At 38.2% G+C, this 19861-nt stretch overlaps 1 protein-coding gene across 4 annotated transcripts in view; it reads left to right on the top strand.

Moving 5' to 3' along the window:
- The window catches only part of PDE1C (phosphodiesterase 1C), a 600432-nt gene that overhangs the window by 463930 nt on the left and 116641 nt on the right, over positions 1-19861 (top strand). For all 4 annotated transcript variants that reach the window (XM_073809804.1, XM_073809805.1, XM_073809806.1 and 1 more), the window contains one exon: positions 18232-18345. In XM_073809804.1, coding sequence (XP_073665905.1) covers positions 18232-18345 — 114 coding nt within the window. The remainder of the gene's footprint in view (positions 1-18231; positions 18346-19861) is intronic.

Below are 19861 nucleotides of genomic sequence, written 5' to 3'. Positions count from 1 at the left end.
CTGTGTTTTCCTCTGACAATGATTTGACTAAGTCACTGATAACCAATGTGTAGAAATAGCCATGGTGGCCGAAGCCATTTATTTACCTAGTTATAATTGGATACTGACATCTGAGTAACCATCTAAGAGAATTTAGGTTACATTTTTAAGAAGTTTTCTGTCTTTGGCTCGTTTTCCTATTTCTCAGTGAAGATAACCACGTTTTTATATTTTAGTGGTTATTCCATTAGGATTCTGGGTGAGAGAGTTATACAATTTGTGGGTGCAAAATACTATCTTAAAATAGGAAATTCACGTGGGACTTCTGAAGAATGAAAAGCTCTCAAGCAACTGTGCTAAAGTTTTGCATCCTTTCTACCCCAAATATTGCAGTGAAGAATCTGAGAGAGATTTAGCACAAGAGAACTGCCAGCCGAATCAACTCATTCATTCACTCAGTTACTCATTTGGTTGTTTATTCACTTATAGGACATTTGTTAAGCACCTACCATGTGTTCATCACTGGAGTTATAAAGATGAGTAAGAGTTCAGGGTCTTTATTTAAAAATCCACATAGCCGTATCTTGTTCTTTTTTAAATTTTATTTTGCTTTAAAATGGTGATAGGAACTCCTGCTGTTGCTAAGTTTTAAATTGCTTCCAAACCCTGTTTGCTTCTTGAGTAAAAGCTGATAAATTAACTATAATAACTCCAACTCTGCTATGTAAGAGTGCAAAAGAGTAATTGTATCACAGGAAAATGGAGGCAGTAGGAGATGTATATTAAGAAAGTTATTGCAAGGAACAGGATTACTCAGTTCTGGGGGCTGGCTAGGTAAGTCCAAAACCTACAAGGAGGGCAGCCTGGAACTCTCAGACACAGCTGAAGCTGGTGTCCACAGGCAGAATTTATTTTTATTCTGGGAAGCCTCAGTTCTGCTTTTAAGGTTTTCAAACTATCTAATGTAATTTACTTTATTAAGTCAACTGATTATAGACTTTAATCACATTTACAAACTACCTAGATCAGTGTTTGATTGAAAAATTAGGGACTAGCCTAGCCAAGTTGACACATCAAAGAGACCTTCACGGTAATGTTTGAAAGAAATTTGTTTTAAATTGTATATTTAAATGAATAAGCAATAGCCAGAGTATATCCATCCACTATTAATTTTCTAATGGTACTTTGACATTATTACATTATTTGAGTAAGTTAATTGATAGAGTCAATGAAATGAAAAAAGAAGATGCCTTTTTGCATCAGTTTGGTCAGTTTATAAATTAAGTTTTAAAATGTATAACTCGTTGTGTCAGCATTTTGAGGACATAGTCTCTGGCTGCCAATATATCTCTTCTTCACGTCAGTTCATTCATTGGATGGCAGTGTTCATAATACTGGGCATGGTCTTTGGGATCTAATTTTAACTTGGGAAATTTACAAATCAAAATTTAAGAATATTCTATCTCAAACTCGAGAAGCTAAATAAGAATATGATCGTGGTGTTTAGTTTATTTTAGTATGTCTTATTCATTTGTTTAGTCATTTGTTAAATCATCCAATCTATATTATTTGTTGAATAATGATTTAAAACACAGGCTCTGGAGTCAGATGCCATCACTTTCTAGGGGTATGACCTCGGAAGAGTTAAACTAAACCTTTTTTTTCCATTGTGAAATAGGAATAATAATATTAGCTACTTCATAGATTTGTTTTGAGAACTAAATGAGGTTATCCGGCAAAGTCAGAGTAGTTACTTCTTCAGGTCATGGAACTGACTTTCAGTCTTTGTATGTCTTGGCACGGCACAGAGACTGACAAAGTCATACAAACTGACCATTGCAACACACTGTGATGTGCCCATTAGTGGTGGATGTTCAGAGTGTGGTGGAAACACATTGGAATGAGAATCCCTGCGTACTCTTACTGCACAGGGACGTTTTGGCCCTCCACTTGCCACACAGAGAGTGAACCTTAGCATCACCTTCAAAACTTGGCATTGAGATTAATGACATGATAAAAGAGGAACTGTTTCATCAAGAAGCAACAGTTAAAGAAAACGGTATTGAATCTTTGCATGGAAAGTCAGGTCCATTACCTCAAGAACTAAATTTAAAGATCCTAAAGAAATTTCTAGGTTATAGAGCAATATTATGAAATAACTGAATATCACTTTCTTAGGGATTTACCTACTGAGAATTGTCAAATGACATCAAGATTATACAATAGGTGTCCTGTAATTAAATCACTGTGTGGTTACTGGCTTCATTTTAACTTCATCTTTAAATTATTGTTTTACATCTTTCTCTCTTCCCTACCCCGCTTTTCCCCTTGCACTCATCTATTTTTTTCATAAGGTTTTATTTTGCTCTAGTTATTTGGCTGTATATAAATACTTCTTACTTGTAGGAATAATTTTCACCTGTTCCCCGGTGATTTCTGATATTGAAAGTAGTAAATGACTCTGTCAAGTATATTTTCAAAGAACTTGTGCACAGAGACGTTAACTCACTTTATGAATGCCTTTGTATAAGAGATATTTTCCAGCTATGTATAATAAATCTGCTTATATCTTTGGGATGTTTTTTCACATTCATAGTTTTTATTGTTTTTTATTAGATTAATTTTTACCCTAAAATAAATTGCCTGCCAATGAGTTGCAATACATTAATTTTCAATGAAGAATGAAATGAAAGGGAGGAATATAAAATTATAAATAGATGTATAAATGGCATTATTCTAACGACAGGAGGCTTAACATAGTCTAGTTTGTGGGACATGTGATTACATTCCCATCGTCATTCACAGGCTGAACAGCCTCACAATAGTTCATATAACCCTTTTCATTAGGCTTGTGTTCCATAAAATGGGACTCAAACACCTGCTTCCCATAAAGTTTTACAGGTTCAAATTTATTAAATACCTTTTATGCTTGCCGACTTTTCTCGGTGCTAATCTCTGTATAGAAGGAGTTGTGAGTCACAGTCAACCCTATCTATGGAGGCCTGTATGGTTTGGGAAGGGAAGAATTGTGCACAGGAATGCAGATGAGGCTAGATTCCCATATAATATTACTAGGATGCCACTTTTCTTGCTCTTTACTTCCTTGGAAAAAGATATTTATCTTGCTTTTACCTGTAGGCTCAGAACTTCTCACTCTCTGAGGTTATTTTTGACTACACACACACACACACACACACACACACACACACACTCATGACATTCGTGACGTATCTATTAGGAGGTGGTTGGCTCACTCTGCCTTGCAGCATAGTTATTTGTATACCTAGCAGAGTACCTAGCACAAAGTATACACACACATGCACACACAGCAGCTACTAAGGGTTTAAAAGCACTGTGCTAAACTCTCTACATAAGTTATTTTATGTAATTATCACCTAACCTATGACACAGATACTCTTGTCATCCCTATTTTACCAAAGAAGAAATGGAAATATTGGGAATTTGAAAAACTTTGTTCAGGGTTATACAACTAGTAAATGGAAAAGCTAGGCTTTGGATCAGAAGGCTTTATACTCCGAACACCACATGCTGGACTGCTGGACTATCCTTTCTCTTGTTCACTCACTGGTGCATGAGTCAACGCTTGTCTCCAACACTCAACTGGAAGCTTCTAGCATCTTTTCTCTCTATAGCCTATATGGCACCTGCCATGGACTTGGCAACAACAAATACTGTTGACCCAGCAGTACACTTGGCCAAGGGCATGGCGATTTCTGATCTACACATCTTCCTATATCAGGGCCAACCAAAAGAAAGTGCATTTCACTGTACAGCTAATAGATTTAAAGCAAAGGCAAAGACAGCATTCACAGATTGATTGCCATCCGAGTAAAAACTTATATACTGTAATATAAAAAGTTAACATGCTCTTAGGAATTATTAAAAGAAGTTGACATTTGAGAGATAATAACTAATTAGAAACTCTTGATACTAACACTTTGAAAAGAGCCTGAAGAAACTCATTCTTTGTGTAAGAATGAGTGAGATGATTAAGGCTGTTAAATGTGGTATTTGTGAAGAAATGACTTGAGAATATTTAACATAAACATTAAAGAAGGTTATGGTTACATAATGACTTCAAATATAAGAAGATTTAAAAAGAAACTGATCCATTTTGTATTCAATTTACACCCAAGAGAAAATGTACTTAGAGTAAAATGTTTGGTTTCACATTTATTATTCATCCAACATAATTTACTTAATGTCCACTGTGATCAACCACAAAGGCTTTAAAAGAAGATAAAAATTTGTACACATTAAGTTATATGGTTGCAACTGTCTGTTGACGTGGCAAAATGTTTCCTGGCTCTAAAGTGTAGACGGAAGTTATTTTACAGATCCTTGCATAGCATAATTTTGCAAGAAAAGGCATAACCTTTTCAATAGACATTTTTTTAAACATCTTTATTGGAGTATAATTGCTTTACAATGGTGTGTTAGTTTCTGCTTTATAACAAAGTGAATCAGCTATACATATACATATATCCCCATATCTCCTCCCTCTTGCATCTCCCTCCCACCCTCCCTATCCCACCCCTCTAGGTGGTCACAAAGCACTGAGCTGATCTCTCTGTGCTATGCGGCTGCTTCCCACTAGCTAGCTATTTTATATTTGGTAGTGTATATATGTCCATGGCACTGTCTCACTTTGTCCCAGCTTACCCTTCCCCCCTACCCGTGTTCTCAAGTCCATTCTCTAGTAGGTCTGCGTCTTTATTCCCGTATTGCCCCTAGGTTCTTCATGACCTTTTTTTTTTTTTTTAGATTCCATATATATGTGTTAGCACATGGTATTTGTTTTTCTCTTTCTGACTTACTTCACTCTGTATGACAAACTCTAGGTCCATCCACCTCACTACAAATAACTCAATTTCGTTTTTATTATGGCTGAGTAATATCCCATTGTATATATGTGCCACATCTTCTTTATCCATTCATCTGTTGATGGAAACTTAGGTTAATTCCATGTCCTGGCTATTGTAAATAGAGCTGCAGTGAACATTGTGGTACATGACTCTTTTTGAATTATGGTTTTCAGGGTATATGCCCAGTAGTGGGCATATACCCTGAAAACCATAATTGAGGGAAGGCACTGCATTGTCCCCCTTTGTATTCCTGGAGCCTATCACAGTATCTGCATTCAGAGAGCACTCAGTCAATGTTGAAGGCATGTTTCAAGTACCACAATGTTAATTATAGAAACAAACAGATCTCCAGAAAAATATTCAGATGGCATCATTGGGTGACATTAAAACGTAAGCCTGAAATCCCATTTGGAGGAGTTGTTTCAATTTACTTTCTATGGCATTTAGGTAAGTGGCAGGGATGGGAGTGACAGAGGAAACAGGTGTGTATAGATACACAGAGACACCTTTGCCTTACAAATACACGGATGTGATGAACTGAGTTGGTGATTTTTTTTATTCAAATGAGTTTTTAGGACACATGATTCATTGGGACATGTACGGGAAGTTCTGTAAAGGATCCAGTTCCCTTTGATATTCTTTCAAACTAACAAAGCCTGTCTGAGATAACAGCTGTTGGCGGCCACACTGGCATTTTAGGAGCTGCTTATTCATTCTCAGGAGGAATAACCTTGGGCAGAATGGACAGATATAAGAAAGTTTGTTTCATGACTCTTTATTCCAGTTTATTTTTGCTTGTTCTTTTCTGATTTCATTCCAGCTCAGCAAATGTATGGGCTCTCAAGGCATGGTGTTGAAGGGTTTTTGGGACCTCACTTGGGTAGGGAATAATGCCGAGTCCATTGTAGGGCAGTTTCCTAAGTTAAGAAGTTGAGTCCAAAGGTTGCTTCCTAATAAAGTCAACCCCGTTGGTCCTAGAAATTATCTTTGTGGGAAAAAAAGAAGACTTTGTCTCTTCCACTCCAACAACCTTTCAAGTTCCAAAATACAGTGTGTGGGTCTTGCCTCACTTAGTTTCTCTCTTCCAACACTTTTCTACATCCCAAATAATGACATAGTTTCCAAGCACCTCAGCGTCCATCCAGGACTTGCTCCAGACCTGAGGGCACTAGGAACCGAAGTGATGCAGCATTTTATTATATGCCTTGTAGCAAAGAAGCCTAGAGAAAGCAAAGAGTTTATGTGGAGAAATGAAAGTTTCGTGTAAAGATGCAACGGCTCATCCACAATGAAATTATACACTCTCTTCAGAGAAAGACATCTGCCAAAGTTTGAAAGTGTAAGCTATTCCTAAAATGGTGTTGTGCTTCTATACTGGAACTCTTATCTGGCAACCACAGTGACAGAAATGGATGGAGTGCTGGAAACTATGAACGTTCACTCAGAAGAGAAACTCTATTATTATTTTTGTTGTATTATATGTTTCCCTTCTCCCTCCCTCCCTTCCTTTAGGTGCCCAGACCAAAAATCCTTTTGAATAGTATTAAAAAGCTAGATGTACAGACTGCAACTTACTGTGGGACCTGTCCCTGGGGACATTGGCCTTTTAGGTAAATGAATTCACATAGAAAAACATCCAATCTTTACTAGGAAAACAAAGGAAGGCATCTGAGCCTTCCTGCTTAGCTAATCTTCTTCAAATTTAACAAAAATACTTTGTAGTATGGGTATGAAGGATCTTGGCTATTTTTATACAACCCTTCTTAAGATGGTTTGAGATCTAGGGCAAACCTGCAGTCTGATGGCTTGAGATCCAGGGCAAACCTGTACTAGGGAAGGGTGCCTCCTTATTCCCAAAACTTTAGGACATTTTTCAGTTTTTGAGACTAGTTGGTGACTAGTGGTGAAAGGCTAATTTGAAAGTCTTCTGCCCACAAAGCAGCAATTTTACAAGAGGTAGATGGTAGGTGGCAGAGAGGGGTGAGGGTAAAGGCAGGATGTTCTAAGGAGGATAAAGGATTGGAGGAGAGGAGGGACTGAGGGGCCATTGGAGCAGCACCCACCTGAGTGATGCCCTAGAACTCAACAATGTTTGAAAATAGGGACATCTGGAATTTCCTAGGGTTTGTGTGGCAGCTACATAGAGCAGAAAGCTGGCAGCTGTGTGGACAGGGACAGCTGTAGCTTATACCTGTGATAGGTGCCAGTCCAAATAGGAGCTGGGTATATAAGAAGTTGGTCACTTTTTTAAAAAAACGTTCCTATAGTCTTTCTATTGTCATGTTTTGTTTCTTTTTCATTTCTTCTCTCTCAGTATATTCACTTTTATTACATTATGATTTCAGCTTTCACCTTTGTTTCAAAGATCTGTTTTCCTGAATTTTATTGAACACAAAGCAGATGCTCCCTAAAATTTACTTGTGTTTCCTTTAGTGAATCTTCTTTTGAAAAGTGAGTCCTTCCTCTGCATTTTGAAGACTATTCTCCACTTTCTTTATTGCTGAATCTTTCTGTAGATATATTTTTTTCCTGTTCAGTTGTCCTTGAATAAAGAGAGGTGAATGTTGCTGGGTGTTTTCCATAAACTCTGTGGATGTGTTGTCCTAGGCTACCTTCATGTCTGCCAGGGTGTTAGTGGATCTTCTGCTCATCTCATTAACTAGAGAGACGGGAGTAGAAGTGAATTTCTAGTATGTCTTATGCATCCCGAAAGTACTTTATTCTGTGTCATTTCATCTCTGGCTTTGTCGAAGCCACTGGGCTAGGGGTTTGCTTCTGTTTATAGCTTTCTGTTAGGTCAGACTTTTGCACTGGATAAATAAATGTGGCCGTGCCTAATGTCTGTCAGGCACTACTGGTGACTACATCTCGGGAAAGCCCCACACTGCTGATTTTCTGCTAATTCTGGCATAAAGTCTGGGACTTTCCGGGGGAGATGATTTTCAGCTGCTGATCTGAACTGCTGAGTGGGAGTCCAAATGATGCTTTCCCCGAGTGCACTACTCCTGCTCTGGCCTAAGGTCCTGGATGACATATTGCAGAATAATATGAGGCTCTTCACAACTCAGTTCCCCCAATATTGTGCTTTCCCTGGAGTGGGACTTGTTCATAGTAATGGCTATAAAGTGATATTCCATATAATGTTCTTAATAATTTCAATTGTTTTCTGAATGATTATAATTAGTTTTTAGTCCATAAAAGTGACATAGGAAGCATTTACACTAGGAATAGGAGCTTGTCTTAGGAAAAGAAGATGTATCAGCCATTTTCATGTGTAGTTGTCCTTGTATAGTTAGCATTATATTTCATCTACCACTCATCTTTAATCTTTTTAAGCTACTTTTCCATGTTGTTAAGGTTGGCTTTGTTAAATCTTGATCATGAGTCAATTTATTTATTTTATTTTTAACATCTTTATTGGAGTATAATTGCTTTACAATGGTGTGTTAGTTTGTGCTTTATAACAGAGTGAATATATACATATGTGCCCATATCTCTTCCCTCTTGCATCTCCCTCCCACCCTCCCTATCCCACCCCTCTAGGTGGTCACAAAGCACCGAGCTGATCTCCCTGTGCTATGCGGCTGCTTCCCACTAGCTATCTATTTTACGTTTGGTAGTGTATATATGTCCATGCCACTCTCTCACTTTGTCCCAGATTACCCTTCCCCCTCCCTGTATCCTCAAGTCCATTCTCTAGTAGTTCTGCATCTTTATTCCATCTTGCCCCTAGGTTCTTCTGATCTTTTTTTCCTTTTCTTTTTTTTTTTTTTTTTAGATTCCATACATATGTGTTAACATACGGTATTTGTTTTTCTCTTTCTGACTTACTTCACTCGGTCTGACAGTCTCTAGGTCCATCCACCTCACTACAAATAACTCAGTTTCGTTCCTCTTTATGGCTGAGTAACATTCCATTGTATATATGTGCCACATCTTCTCTATCCATTCATCTGTTGATGGAAACTTAGGTTGCTTCCATGTCCTGGCTATTGTAAATAGAGCTGCAATGAACATTGTGGTACATGACTCTTTTTGAATTACGGTTTTCTCAGGGTATATGCCCAGTAGTGGGATTGCTGGGTCGTATGGTAGTTCTATTTTTAGTTTTTAAGGAAAATCCACACTGTTCTCCATAGTGGCTGTATCAATTTACATTCCCACCAACAGTGCAAGAGGCTTCCCTTTTCCCCACACCCTCTCCAGTATTTATTGTTTGTAGATTTTTTGATGATGGCCATTCTAACTGGTGTGAGATGATATCTCATTGTACTTTTGATTTGCATTTCTCTAATGATTAATGATGTTGAGCATTCTTTCATGTGTTTGTTGGCAATCTGTATATCTTCTTTGGAGAAATGTCTATTTAGGTCTTCTGCCCACTTTTGGATTGGGTTGTTTGTTTTTTGGATATTGAGCTGCATGAGTTGCTTGTATATTTTGGCGATTAATCCTTTGTCAGTTGTTTCATTTGCAAATATTTTCTCCCATTCTGATGGTTGTCTTTTCGTCTTGTTTATGGTTTCCTTTGCTGTGCAAAAGATTTAAGTTTCATTAGCTCCCATTTGTTTATTTTTGTTTTTATTTCCATTTCTCTAGGAGGTGGGGCAAAAAGGATCTTGCTGTGATTTATGTCATAGAGTGTTCTGCCTATGTTTTCCTCTAAGAGTTTGATAGCGTCTGGCCTTACATTTAGGTCTTTAATACATTTTGAGTTTATTTTTGTATATGGTGTTAAGGAGCGTTCTAATTTCATTTTTCTACATGTAGCTGTCCAGTTTTCCCAGCACCACTTATTGAAGAGGCTGTCTTTTCTCCATTGTATATCCTTCCCTCTTTGCCATAGATTAGCTGACCATAGGTGTGTGGGTTTATCTCTGATCTTTCTATCCTGTTCCATTGATCTATATTTCTGTTTTTGTGCCAGTACCATATTGTGTTGATTACTGTAGCCTTGTAGTATAGTCTGAAGTCAGGGAGTCTGATTCCTCCAGCTCCATTTTTCATTCTCAAGATTGCTTTGGCTATTCGGGGTCTTTTTGTTTTTCCATACAAATTGTGAACTTTTTTGTTCTAGTTCTATGAAAAATGCCAGTGGTAGTTTGATAGGGATTGCATTGAATCTGTAGATTGCTTTGGGTAGTAGAGGCATTTTCACAATGTTGATACTTCAAATCCAAGAACATGGTATATCTCTCCATCTATTTGTATCATCTTTAATGTCTTTCATCAGTGTCTTATAATTTTCTGCATACAGGTCTTTTGTCTCCTTAGGTAGGTTTATTCCTAGATATTTTATTCTTTTGGTTGCAGTGGTAAATGGGAGTGTTTTCTTAATTTCACTTTCAGATTTTTCATCATTAGTGTATAGGAGTGCAAGAGATTTCTGTGCATAAATTTTGTATCCTGCTACTTTACCAAATTCATTGATTAGCTCTAGTAGTTTTCTGGTAGCATCTTTAGGATTCTCTATGTATACTATCATGTCATCTGCAAACAGTGACAGCTTTACTTCTTCTTTTCTGATTTGGATTCCTTTTATTTCCTTTTCTTCTCTGATTGCTGTGTCTAAAACTTCCAAAACTATGTTGAATAATAGTGGTGAGAGTGGGCAACCTTGTCTTTTTCCTGATCTTAGTGGAAATGGTTTCAGTTTTTCACCATTGAGGACGATGTTGGCTATGGGTTTGTCATAATGGCCTTTATTATGTTGAGGAAAGTTCACTCTATGCCTACTTTCTGGAGGGTTTTTATCATAAATGTGTGTTGAATTTTATCAAAAGCTTTTTCTGCATCTATTGAGATGATCATATGTTTTTTCTCCTTCAGTTTGTTAATATGGTGTATCATGTTGATTGATTTACATATATTGAAGAATCCTTGCATTCCTGGGATAAAGCCCACTTGATCATAGTGTATGATCCTTTTAATGTGCTGTTGGATTCTGTTTGCTAGTATTTTGTTGAGGATTTTTGCATCTATGTTCATCAGTGATATTGGCCTGTAGTTTTCTTTCTTTGTGACATCTTTGTCTGGTTTTGGTTTCAGGGTGATGGTGGCCTCGTAGAATGAGTATGGGAGTGTTCCTCCCTCTGGTATATTTTGGAAGAGTTTGAGAAGGATAGGTTTTAGCTCTTCTCTAAATGTTTGATAGAATTCACCTGTGAAGCCATCTGGTCCTGGGCTTTTGTTTGTTGGAAGATTTTTAATCACAGTTTCAATTTCAGTGCTTGTGATTGGTCTGTTCCTATTTTCTATTTTTTCCTGGTTCAGTGTCAGAAGGTTGTGCATTTCTAAGAATTTGTCCATTTCTTCCAGGTTGTCCATTTTATTGGCGTAGAGTTCCTTGGAGTAATCTCTCATGATCCTTTGTATTTCTGCACTGTCAGTTGTTACTTCTCCTTTTTCATTTTAATTCTATTGATTTGAGTCTTCTCCCTTTTTTTCTTGATGAGTCTGGCTAATGGTTTATCAATTTTGTTTATCTTCTCAAAGAACCAGCTTTTAGTTTTATTGATCTTTGCTATTGTTCTCTTCATTTCTTTTTCATTTATTTCTGATCTGATCTTTATGATTTCTTTCCTTCTGCTAACTTTGGGGTTTTTTTGTTCTTCTTTCTCTAATTGCTTTAGGTGTAAGTTTAGGTTATTTATTTGAGATGTTTCTTGTTTCTTAAGGTAGGCTTGTATAGCTATAATCTTCCCTTTTAGAACTGCTTTTGCTGCATTCCATAGGTTTTGGGTCATTGTGTTTTCATTGTCATTTGTTGTAGGTATTTTTTGATTTCCTCTCTGATTTCTTCAGTGATCTCTTGGTTATTAAGTAGTGTGTTGTTTAGCCTCCATGTGTTTGTATTTCTTACAGATTTTTTTCTGTAATTGATATCTAGTCTCATAGCATTGTGGTCAGAAAAGATCCTTGATACGATTTCAATTTTCTTAAATTTACTAAGGCTTGATTTGTGACCCAAGATATGATCTATCCTGGAGAATGTTCCATGAGCACTTGAGAAGAATGTGTATTCTGTTGTTTTTGGATGGAATGTCCTATAAATATCAATTAAGTCCATCTTGTTTAATGTATCATTTAAAGCTTGTGTTTCCTTACTTATTTTCATTTTGGATGATCTGTCCATTGGTGAAAGTGGGGCATTACAGTCCCCTACTATGATTGTGTTACTGTCGATTTCCCCTTTTATGGCTGTTAGTATTTGCCTTATGTATTGAGGTGCTCCTATGTTGGGTGCATAAATATTTACAGTTGTTATATCTTCTTTTTGGATTGATCCCTTGATCATTATGTAGTGTCCTTATTTGTCTCTTATAATAATCTTTGTTTCAAAGTCTATTTTATCTGTTATGAGAATTGCTACTCCAGCTTTCTTTTGATTTCCATTTGCGTGGAATATCTTATTCCATCCCCTCAGTTTCAGTCTCTATGTGTCCCTGTGTCTGAAGTGGGTCTCTTGTAGACAGCATATATATGGGTCTTGTTTTTGTATCCATTCAACCAGTCTATGTCTTTTGGTTGGAGCATTTAATCCATTTATGTTTAAGGTTATCAATATGTATGTTCCTATTACCATTTTCTTAATTGTTTTGGGTTTATTATTGTAGGTCTTTTCCTTCTCACGTGTTTCCTGCTTAGAGAAGTTCCTTTAGCATTTGTTGTAAAGCTGGTTTGGTGGTGCTGAATTCTCTTAACTTTTGCTTGTCTGTAAAGGTTTTAATTTCTCTGTCGAATGTGAATGAGACCCTTGCTGGGTGGAGTATTCTTGGTTGTAGGTTTTTCTCTTTCATCACTTTAAATATGTCCTGCCACTCCCTTCTTGCTTGCAGAGTTTCTGCTGAAAGATCAGCTGTTAACCTTATGTGGATTCCCTTGTATATTATTTGTTGTTTTTCCTTTGCTGCTTTTAACTCTTTCCTTTGTATTTAATTTTTGATATTTTGATTAATATGTGTCTTGGCGTGTTTCTCCTTGGTTTTATCCTGTATGGGACTCTCTGTGCTTCCTGGACTTGATTAACTATTTCCTTTCCCATATTAGGGAAGTTTTCAACTACAATCTCTTCAAATATTTTCTCAGTCCCTTTCTTTTTCTGTTCTTCTTCTGGGACCCCTATAATTCGAATGTTGGTGTATTTGATGTTGTCCCAGAGGTCTCTGAGGCTGTCCTCAATTCTTTTCATTCTTTTTTCTTTATTCTGCTCTGCAGTAGTTATTTCCACTATTTTATCTTCCAGGTCACTTATCCATTCTTCTACCTCAGTTTTTCTGCTATTGATCCCTTCTAGAGAATTTTTAATTTCATTTATTGTGTTGTTCATCTCTTTTTGTTTGCTCTTTAGTTCTTCTAGGTCCTTGTTAAACGTTTTTTGTATTTTCTCCATACTATTTCCAAGATTTTGGATATCTTTACCATCATTATTCTGAATTCTTTTTCAGGTATGCAGGCTATTTCCTCTTCATTTGTTAGCTCTGCTGGGTTTTTGCCTTGTTCCATCATCTGCTGTGTATTTCTCTGTCTTCTCATTTTGCTTAACTTACTGTGTTTGGGGTCTCATTTTCGCAGGCTGCAGGTTCATAGTTTCTGTTTTTTTTGGTGTCTGTCCCCAGTGGCTAAGGTTGGTTCAGTGGGTTGTGTAGGCTTCCTGGTGGAGGGGAGTAGTGCCTGTGTTCTGGTGGATGAGGCTGGGTCTTGTCTTTCTGGTGGGCAGGTCTACATCTGGTGGTGTTTTTTCGGTGTCTGTGGCCTTATTATGATTTTATGCAGCCTCTGTGCTCATGGATGGGGTTGTGTTCCTGTCTTGCTAGTTGTTTGGCACAGGGTGTCCTGCACTATAGCTTGCTGGTCGTTGAGTGGAGCTGGGTCTTGGCCTTGAGGTGGAGATCTCTGGGAGATTTTCACCGTTTGATATTACGTGGAGCTGGGAGGTCTCTTGTGGACCGGTGTCCTGAACTTGGCTCTCCCACCTCAGTGCCACAGCCCTGATGCCTGGCTGGAGCACTAAGAACGTGTCCTCCACATGGCTCAGAATAAAAGGGAGAGAAGAAAGAAAGAAAGAGAGAGAGAGAGAAAGAGGAAGGAAGGAAGGAAAGAAGAAGGTAAAATAAAATAAAGTAAAATAAAGTTATTAAAATAAAAAATAATTATTAAGAAAAAAATTTTTTTAAGTAATCAAAGAAAAAATGGACAGACAGAACCCTAGGACAAATGGTAAAAGCAAAGCTATACAGACAAAATCACACACAGAAGCATACACATACACACTCACAAAAAGAGAAGTAGGGAAAAAAATATATATATATTGTTGCTCCCAAAGTCCACCTCCTCAATTTGGGATGATTCGTTGTCTATTCAGGTATTCCACTCATGCAGGGTACATCAAGTTGACTGTGGAGATTTATTCCGCTGCTTCTGTGGCTGCTGGGAGAGATTTCCCTTTCTCCTTTGTTCGCACAGCTCCCGGGGTTCAGCTTTGGATTTGGCCCTATTTCTGCGTGTAGGTCGCCTGAGGGCGTCTGTTCTTCGCTCAGACAGGACGGGGTTAAAGGAGCCGCTGACTCGGGGGCTCTGGCTCACTCAGGCCAGGGGAAGGGAGGGGTACGGATGCGAGGCGAGCCTGCACGGCAGAGGCCGGCGTGACTTTGCACCAGCCTAAGGCGCGCTGTGCGTTCTCCCGGGGAAGTTGTCCCTGGATCCCGGAACCCTGGCAGTGGCGGGCTGCACAGGCTCCCCGGAAGGGAGGTGCGGAGAGTGACCTGTGCTCGCACACAGGCTTCTTGGTGGCGGCAGGAGCAGCCTTAGCGTCTCATGCCTGTCTCTGGGGTCCGCGCTGGTAGCCGCGGCTTGCGCCCGTCTCTGGAGCTCCTTTAAGTGGTGCTCTTAATCCCTCTCTCCTCGCGCACCAGGAAACAAAGAGGGAAGAAAAAGTCTCTTGCCTCTTTGGCAGCTCCAGACTTTTCCCCGGAATCCCTAGCGGCCAGCCGTGGCGCACTAGCCCCTTCAGGCTATGTTCACACAGCCAACCCCAGTCCTCTCCCTGCCGACCGGAGCCCGAGGCTCAGCTCCCAGCCCCGCCCGCCCCGGCGGGTGAGTAGACAAGCCTCTCAGGCTGGTGAGTGCTGGTCGGCCCTGATCCTCTGTGTGGGAATCTCTCCGCTTTCCCCTCTGCACCCCTGTGGCTGAGCTCTCCTCTGCGGCGCGGCTCCGAAGCTTCCCCCCTCCGCCACCCGCAGTCTCCGCCCACGAAGGGCCTTCCTAGTGTGTGCAAACCTTTCCTCCTTCACGGCTCCCTCCCACTGGTGCAGGTCCCGTCCCTATTCTTTGGTCTCTGTTTATTCTTTTTTCTTTTGCCGTACCCAGGTACGTGGGGGGTTTCTTGCCTTTTGGGAGGTCTGAGGTCTTCTGCCAGCGTTCAGTAGGTGTTCTGTAGGAGCTGTTCCACATGTAGATGTATTTCTGATGTATTTGTGGGGAGGAAGGTGATCTCCGCCTTTTACTCTTCTGCCATCTTGAAGCTCCTCCGGTCATGAGTCACTTTAATTGGAGATTCATGAATCTATCCTCCTTGAAAGATCACTGTCCCACAGTTGGCCTTAAAGTTTTTTTGTTTTTGTTTTTATTTTCTGGAAAAGCATATTAATGATGAAATTTTGAGCTTGTCCACAACTGAGAATGTATTTGTTGGCTTCACATATACATGGCAGTCCTAGTATACATAGGTAGATATAGATATCTTGAATTATACCATATTATTTTCAAAAATTGGTGTTGTTATTAAATTGCTTTTTGATATTTGGCATGGTTGAAGTCTATGGCCAGCTTGAATTTTTGTTACTTTGTAAGTAATATATTTTTTTCTCAACAGTTTTTGCCTTTTTTTAAAATTCTTGGAGATAAAAAATTACAACTGCATATGTTGGATTTCTTTTTCTGGTTTTATTTGATCCCTTTTCATCTGCTTATAAAGGTTTTTCTTCAGTCTAGGAAAACTTATTTGATTAAAGCTGCTTCTGTTTGTTTATTTCTTATTTCCCTTTTGTAGGAAGATAGAATCATCTGGTTCTTACTTCTGTTAGTCTTGTAGTTTCCGTCATCATTTTTTATGTTTTGTCTTCTCCTCTCAGGTTTTGAGAGCTGAGATGGGTCCTATTAGGGATTCATGTCAATTCCTGGTAGAATCTTTAAGCCCCAGATCAAGGGAGAACATTTTTAGGAAGTTTAAACTTACCCTCATTTTTCCTTGCCAGTGGAGAGTCAAAACAGGCTGGGGGTAGTTGGGCTTCTGGAGGTGAGAGTCAGAATTGGAGGCAGACTTAGCCAGGAATGTGTTTTGCTAAAGAGCTTCCGTTTCTTATTTGGAACAACTCTCAGGGCTTGCTTCTGCAGTCTCCCCATTGTTTGGCAGGCTGGCTGTCCACTGTGTGTGAGGGACTTGATAAACCCTTCCATGCCAACTCCCTGTCTCGCACTGCCTTTGAAACCAGAACACTTCCTAGTGCTGCTAATGGGATCCACAGGCTAACCCTCACCTCCAAGCCTGCAGAGGCCTCTGCTGATTTCCTTTGTATATTTTCCTTTTGCATGTTGGAGGTTCACAAGTCAGGTAGCCACTACCCTCAGTCTAATTTCCTCTGTATTTTACGTCACTGAAATTCCTGGGAATTTATTTTGTATGGCTAACCCTCTTGCCTACTTTTTAAGGGTGATCCTGAGTTTTTCCTCTTTCCTTATTGTTGATCATTTTCATGTAGACCTGGAGGGGAATAGTTTATGCCTTGCAGAGATGTTGACCTGTGCTCTCTTATAAATGCAAATCTGAGGATATTTTGAAGTCAGGAAAGTGGGAGCACCCTTGGGAAATGGAGACTTGATAATAATCTTAAGTATCCTGATAGCATGTTTCTCTCTGGTTACCTCTGATGACCAAGGTCACTGAATAACAACAATGACAATAATGATAACAAATGCCTTTTGAAAAAACAACGGGGAAATGGGGGAAGTTGTTCAGAGTACAGATTTACAGTTGTAAGATAAATGAATTCTGGGGATCTAATGTACAACCTGGTGGTTATAGTTAGCAAGTATTGGTTTTAAGTATTATATACGAAAGTTGCTAGAATAGTAAATCCTAAATGTTCTCACCAGGAAAAGAAATTAAATTTATGAGGTTTTGGCTGTATTAACTAGCCTTATGTGGTAGTCATTTTGCAACATATATGTGTATCAGATCATCATGTTGTATAAGGACACAATGTTATATATCAATTATATTCAGTAAAGCTGAAAAAAATTACCAATCGTAGGTCACATGGTTGATGTGACTACATCAATATCAATTTGATTGAATCTTTATATCAACCTAGGAAATTTGGTGGTTCCTTCTTCATTTTATAGCTGACATTCAGCTATTGCCTGGGATTGCAGAGCTAATACTATGTGATGTACAATTCAAACCGAAGGTTGTCGTCAAAGTTTCTGTTCTTTGCTGGCTGTCAAAGAGCCTGAAGAGTTGTCCAATCTCCATATCTCTGTGGTATTTACAGTGTTCCCAGTTGCTGGTCTTTGATAATCTGTTGGCATTTTATTGCTCTCATATGTACTGAGTCCTTCTCTGTGGGAATAGTGTTCATATACATAAGAGGAGAGCATGTTTTATTGTTTCTCTTTTACTGTCTGGAACTCTTGACTAGCAGTGGGAAAGGTCTTGTCCTCAGTACCTTGGTTTGTCATCCATCCTCCTTAAAAAAAACAAAAAACAAAACTAGGGTATTTATCTGCTCCTAGAGGAATTCTTCCTGTCCAGTAAAAGTTTGCCTTCATGTATTCCTTATGGAGCCCTCTGTGGTTATTTTGGTGGTCTAAGTCTCCTCATCTGTCTTGGAACATGTGTGGGCCATGGGACTGCTATTCTCTATGGTCACAGCTGAACGAAGTACCTGCAACATAGCAGGATCTCAAGCAGTGTTTGGTGATGTTGTTGCTGGTCATGCTTTACTACATACAGTTAGGACCAAAAAATACGAAAATCAGAAGAGAAGCAAAATCACTGATAATTTAGGAAACTCTTAGCAAGATAAAAGGTAGTTAGAAAGTGTTGGGGGCTGTCAGTGCCTGGTAGATGAGAATATTTTTGTTCTTGATTTAGAGTGGGAAAAATGTGTGTATTTATTTTATAACTTGCTTCTTTGAGAAATACTGGTCAGTTCCATCATTAGATTTATATTTTCCTTTCAGATATATTAGGATAAATAAAAATATTTAATGGCTGTAAACTGTGGCCCTCTAATTGTAGGATTATCTTTGGTTTCCTCTAATTGTTTTTCCTCTATTCTAATTGAATCATGTCTTTTCCCCCCAGGTTACGGTCTTTGGTCAAACAATTAGAAAGAGGGGAGGCTTCCGTGGTAGATCTTAAGAAGAATTTGGAATATGCAGCCACAGTGCTTGAATCCGTATACATTGATGAAACCAGGTAAGCTAAAATGACAAGTTGATGTGGTAATATAAATTTTCTGTTATATGGCTTTTCTGAAATGTCCACCATGGCATGTAGGAGGTAGCATTCAAATGATTGGTCTTGGAGCTTTAGTTTTCACAAACACATGGGGTAGATCTGGATATCACATAGCCTCTGTACATGCTCATTTATAAAAAGGAGCTAATAGAACTTACCTCTCACATGCCCATTATGACAGTGAAGTAAGAAAATGTAAGAGGAAAAAAAGTGATTTTAAAAAATCTTACCAGACTTTTAATCAAATGTAAAGTTCAACTAGAATTATTGAATATTATTCATCTCAGCCTAAAAATTATGTTCATGTTTTAATTCACGTTATCTATCTGTAAATGGAAGCTCCTGAAGGGATGGAGAAGCATTTGTTCTCTTAAACACCCAGTATTCCTCCCTTAATCCTTAGGTTTGTTATTGATTTACTTAGCAGACCCTCTCCACTTGAATTATCCGTAAATACTAAAGCACTTCCGGTTACTATTGTAAAATGAATTTGAAAGTAACAAAATTGCTTTTCTTTAGAAAAATGTGGAAATGGTAAACATGAAAGGCTTTTCTTCTTTTTTCTACTTCAGACAAGCTTCTCTGTTAGTATTTGTGTTGTGTTACTTTGCTATGCCAAATTCCAATCCAAAAGGATTTCCCAGTAATCTAAGAATCATGTGGCTTGGTTTTCGGTGATATGCTTGGTTCCTAATTTAAGGAAATTTGATACCGTAGTTTTTTCCCAGATGTTACATTTTTCTCCCCTACCTCTAAATTGATGGGTCTAAAGAGAAAAAAAACAAAACAAAATTTTCCATTGACACCTGTTTTTACTGCCTATTTTTAGTAGTGCTTAGTATAAGTATAAAATACAATATTCAAAGTTTTATTTTAATTTATTACTACTTCTGTTCTAGCATGACCTATGAACATATTTGAAAAATCTGCTGAGCACACCTGACAGATGACTTAAATCACTGTACTCAAATAAAGAACTGCATTGTTTTGGAAATTTTGCTTAAATTTAGACATTTAAGTTTCTGTAATGTCCTAACAAACTAGAGAGAATAGCAGTTGATATTATTTGGGTTCGTTACTTCAGAGGACTGGGTTGATGTGATTTGGATAATACTTTGCAAAATCTTTCTTTTTCTTTTTTAAAATTTATTTTTATTGAGATGTAATTGACATGTAACACTGTATAAGTTTAAGGTGTACAGTGTGTTGACTTGATATATTTATATATTACAATATGATTACTACTGTAGCGTTAACTAACACCTAATTATTATTTTTTGTGATGGGAACTATTAAGATCTAGGCTCTCAGCAAGTGTGAAGTTTATAATACAGTATTGTTGTCTATAGTTTTTAACTGCCATTATTTTTAAGACAAAATAATGCCACATGGACATCTATGAAATAAACCTCCTGGTGAATGCATTTTAAAATGGAAGGTTTAGATTCCATTCAAATTCCACAAATCATCTAGG

This window comes from Tursiops truncatus, chromosome 9, assembly GCF_011762595.2.
Source record: "Tursiops truncatus isolate mTurTru1 chromosome 9, mTurTru1.mat.Y, whole genome shotgun sequence".
NCBI classification, from domain to species: domain Eukaryota; kingdom Metazoa; phylum Chordata; class Mammalia; order Artiodactyla; family Delphinidae; genus Tursiops; species Tursiops truncatus.
This window is presented reverse-complemented; position numbering and strand designations above follow the sequence as displayed.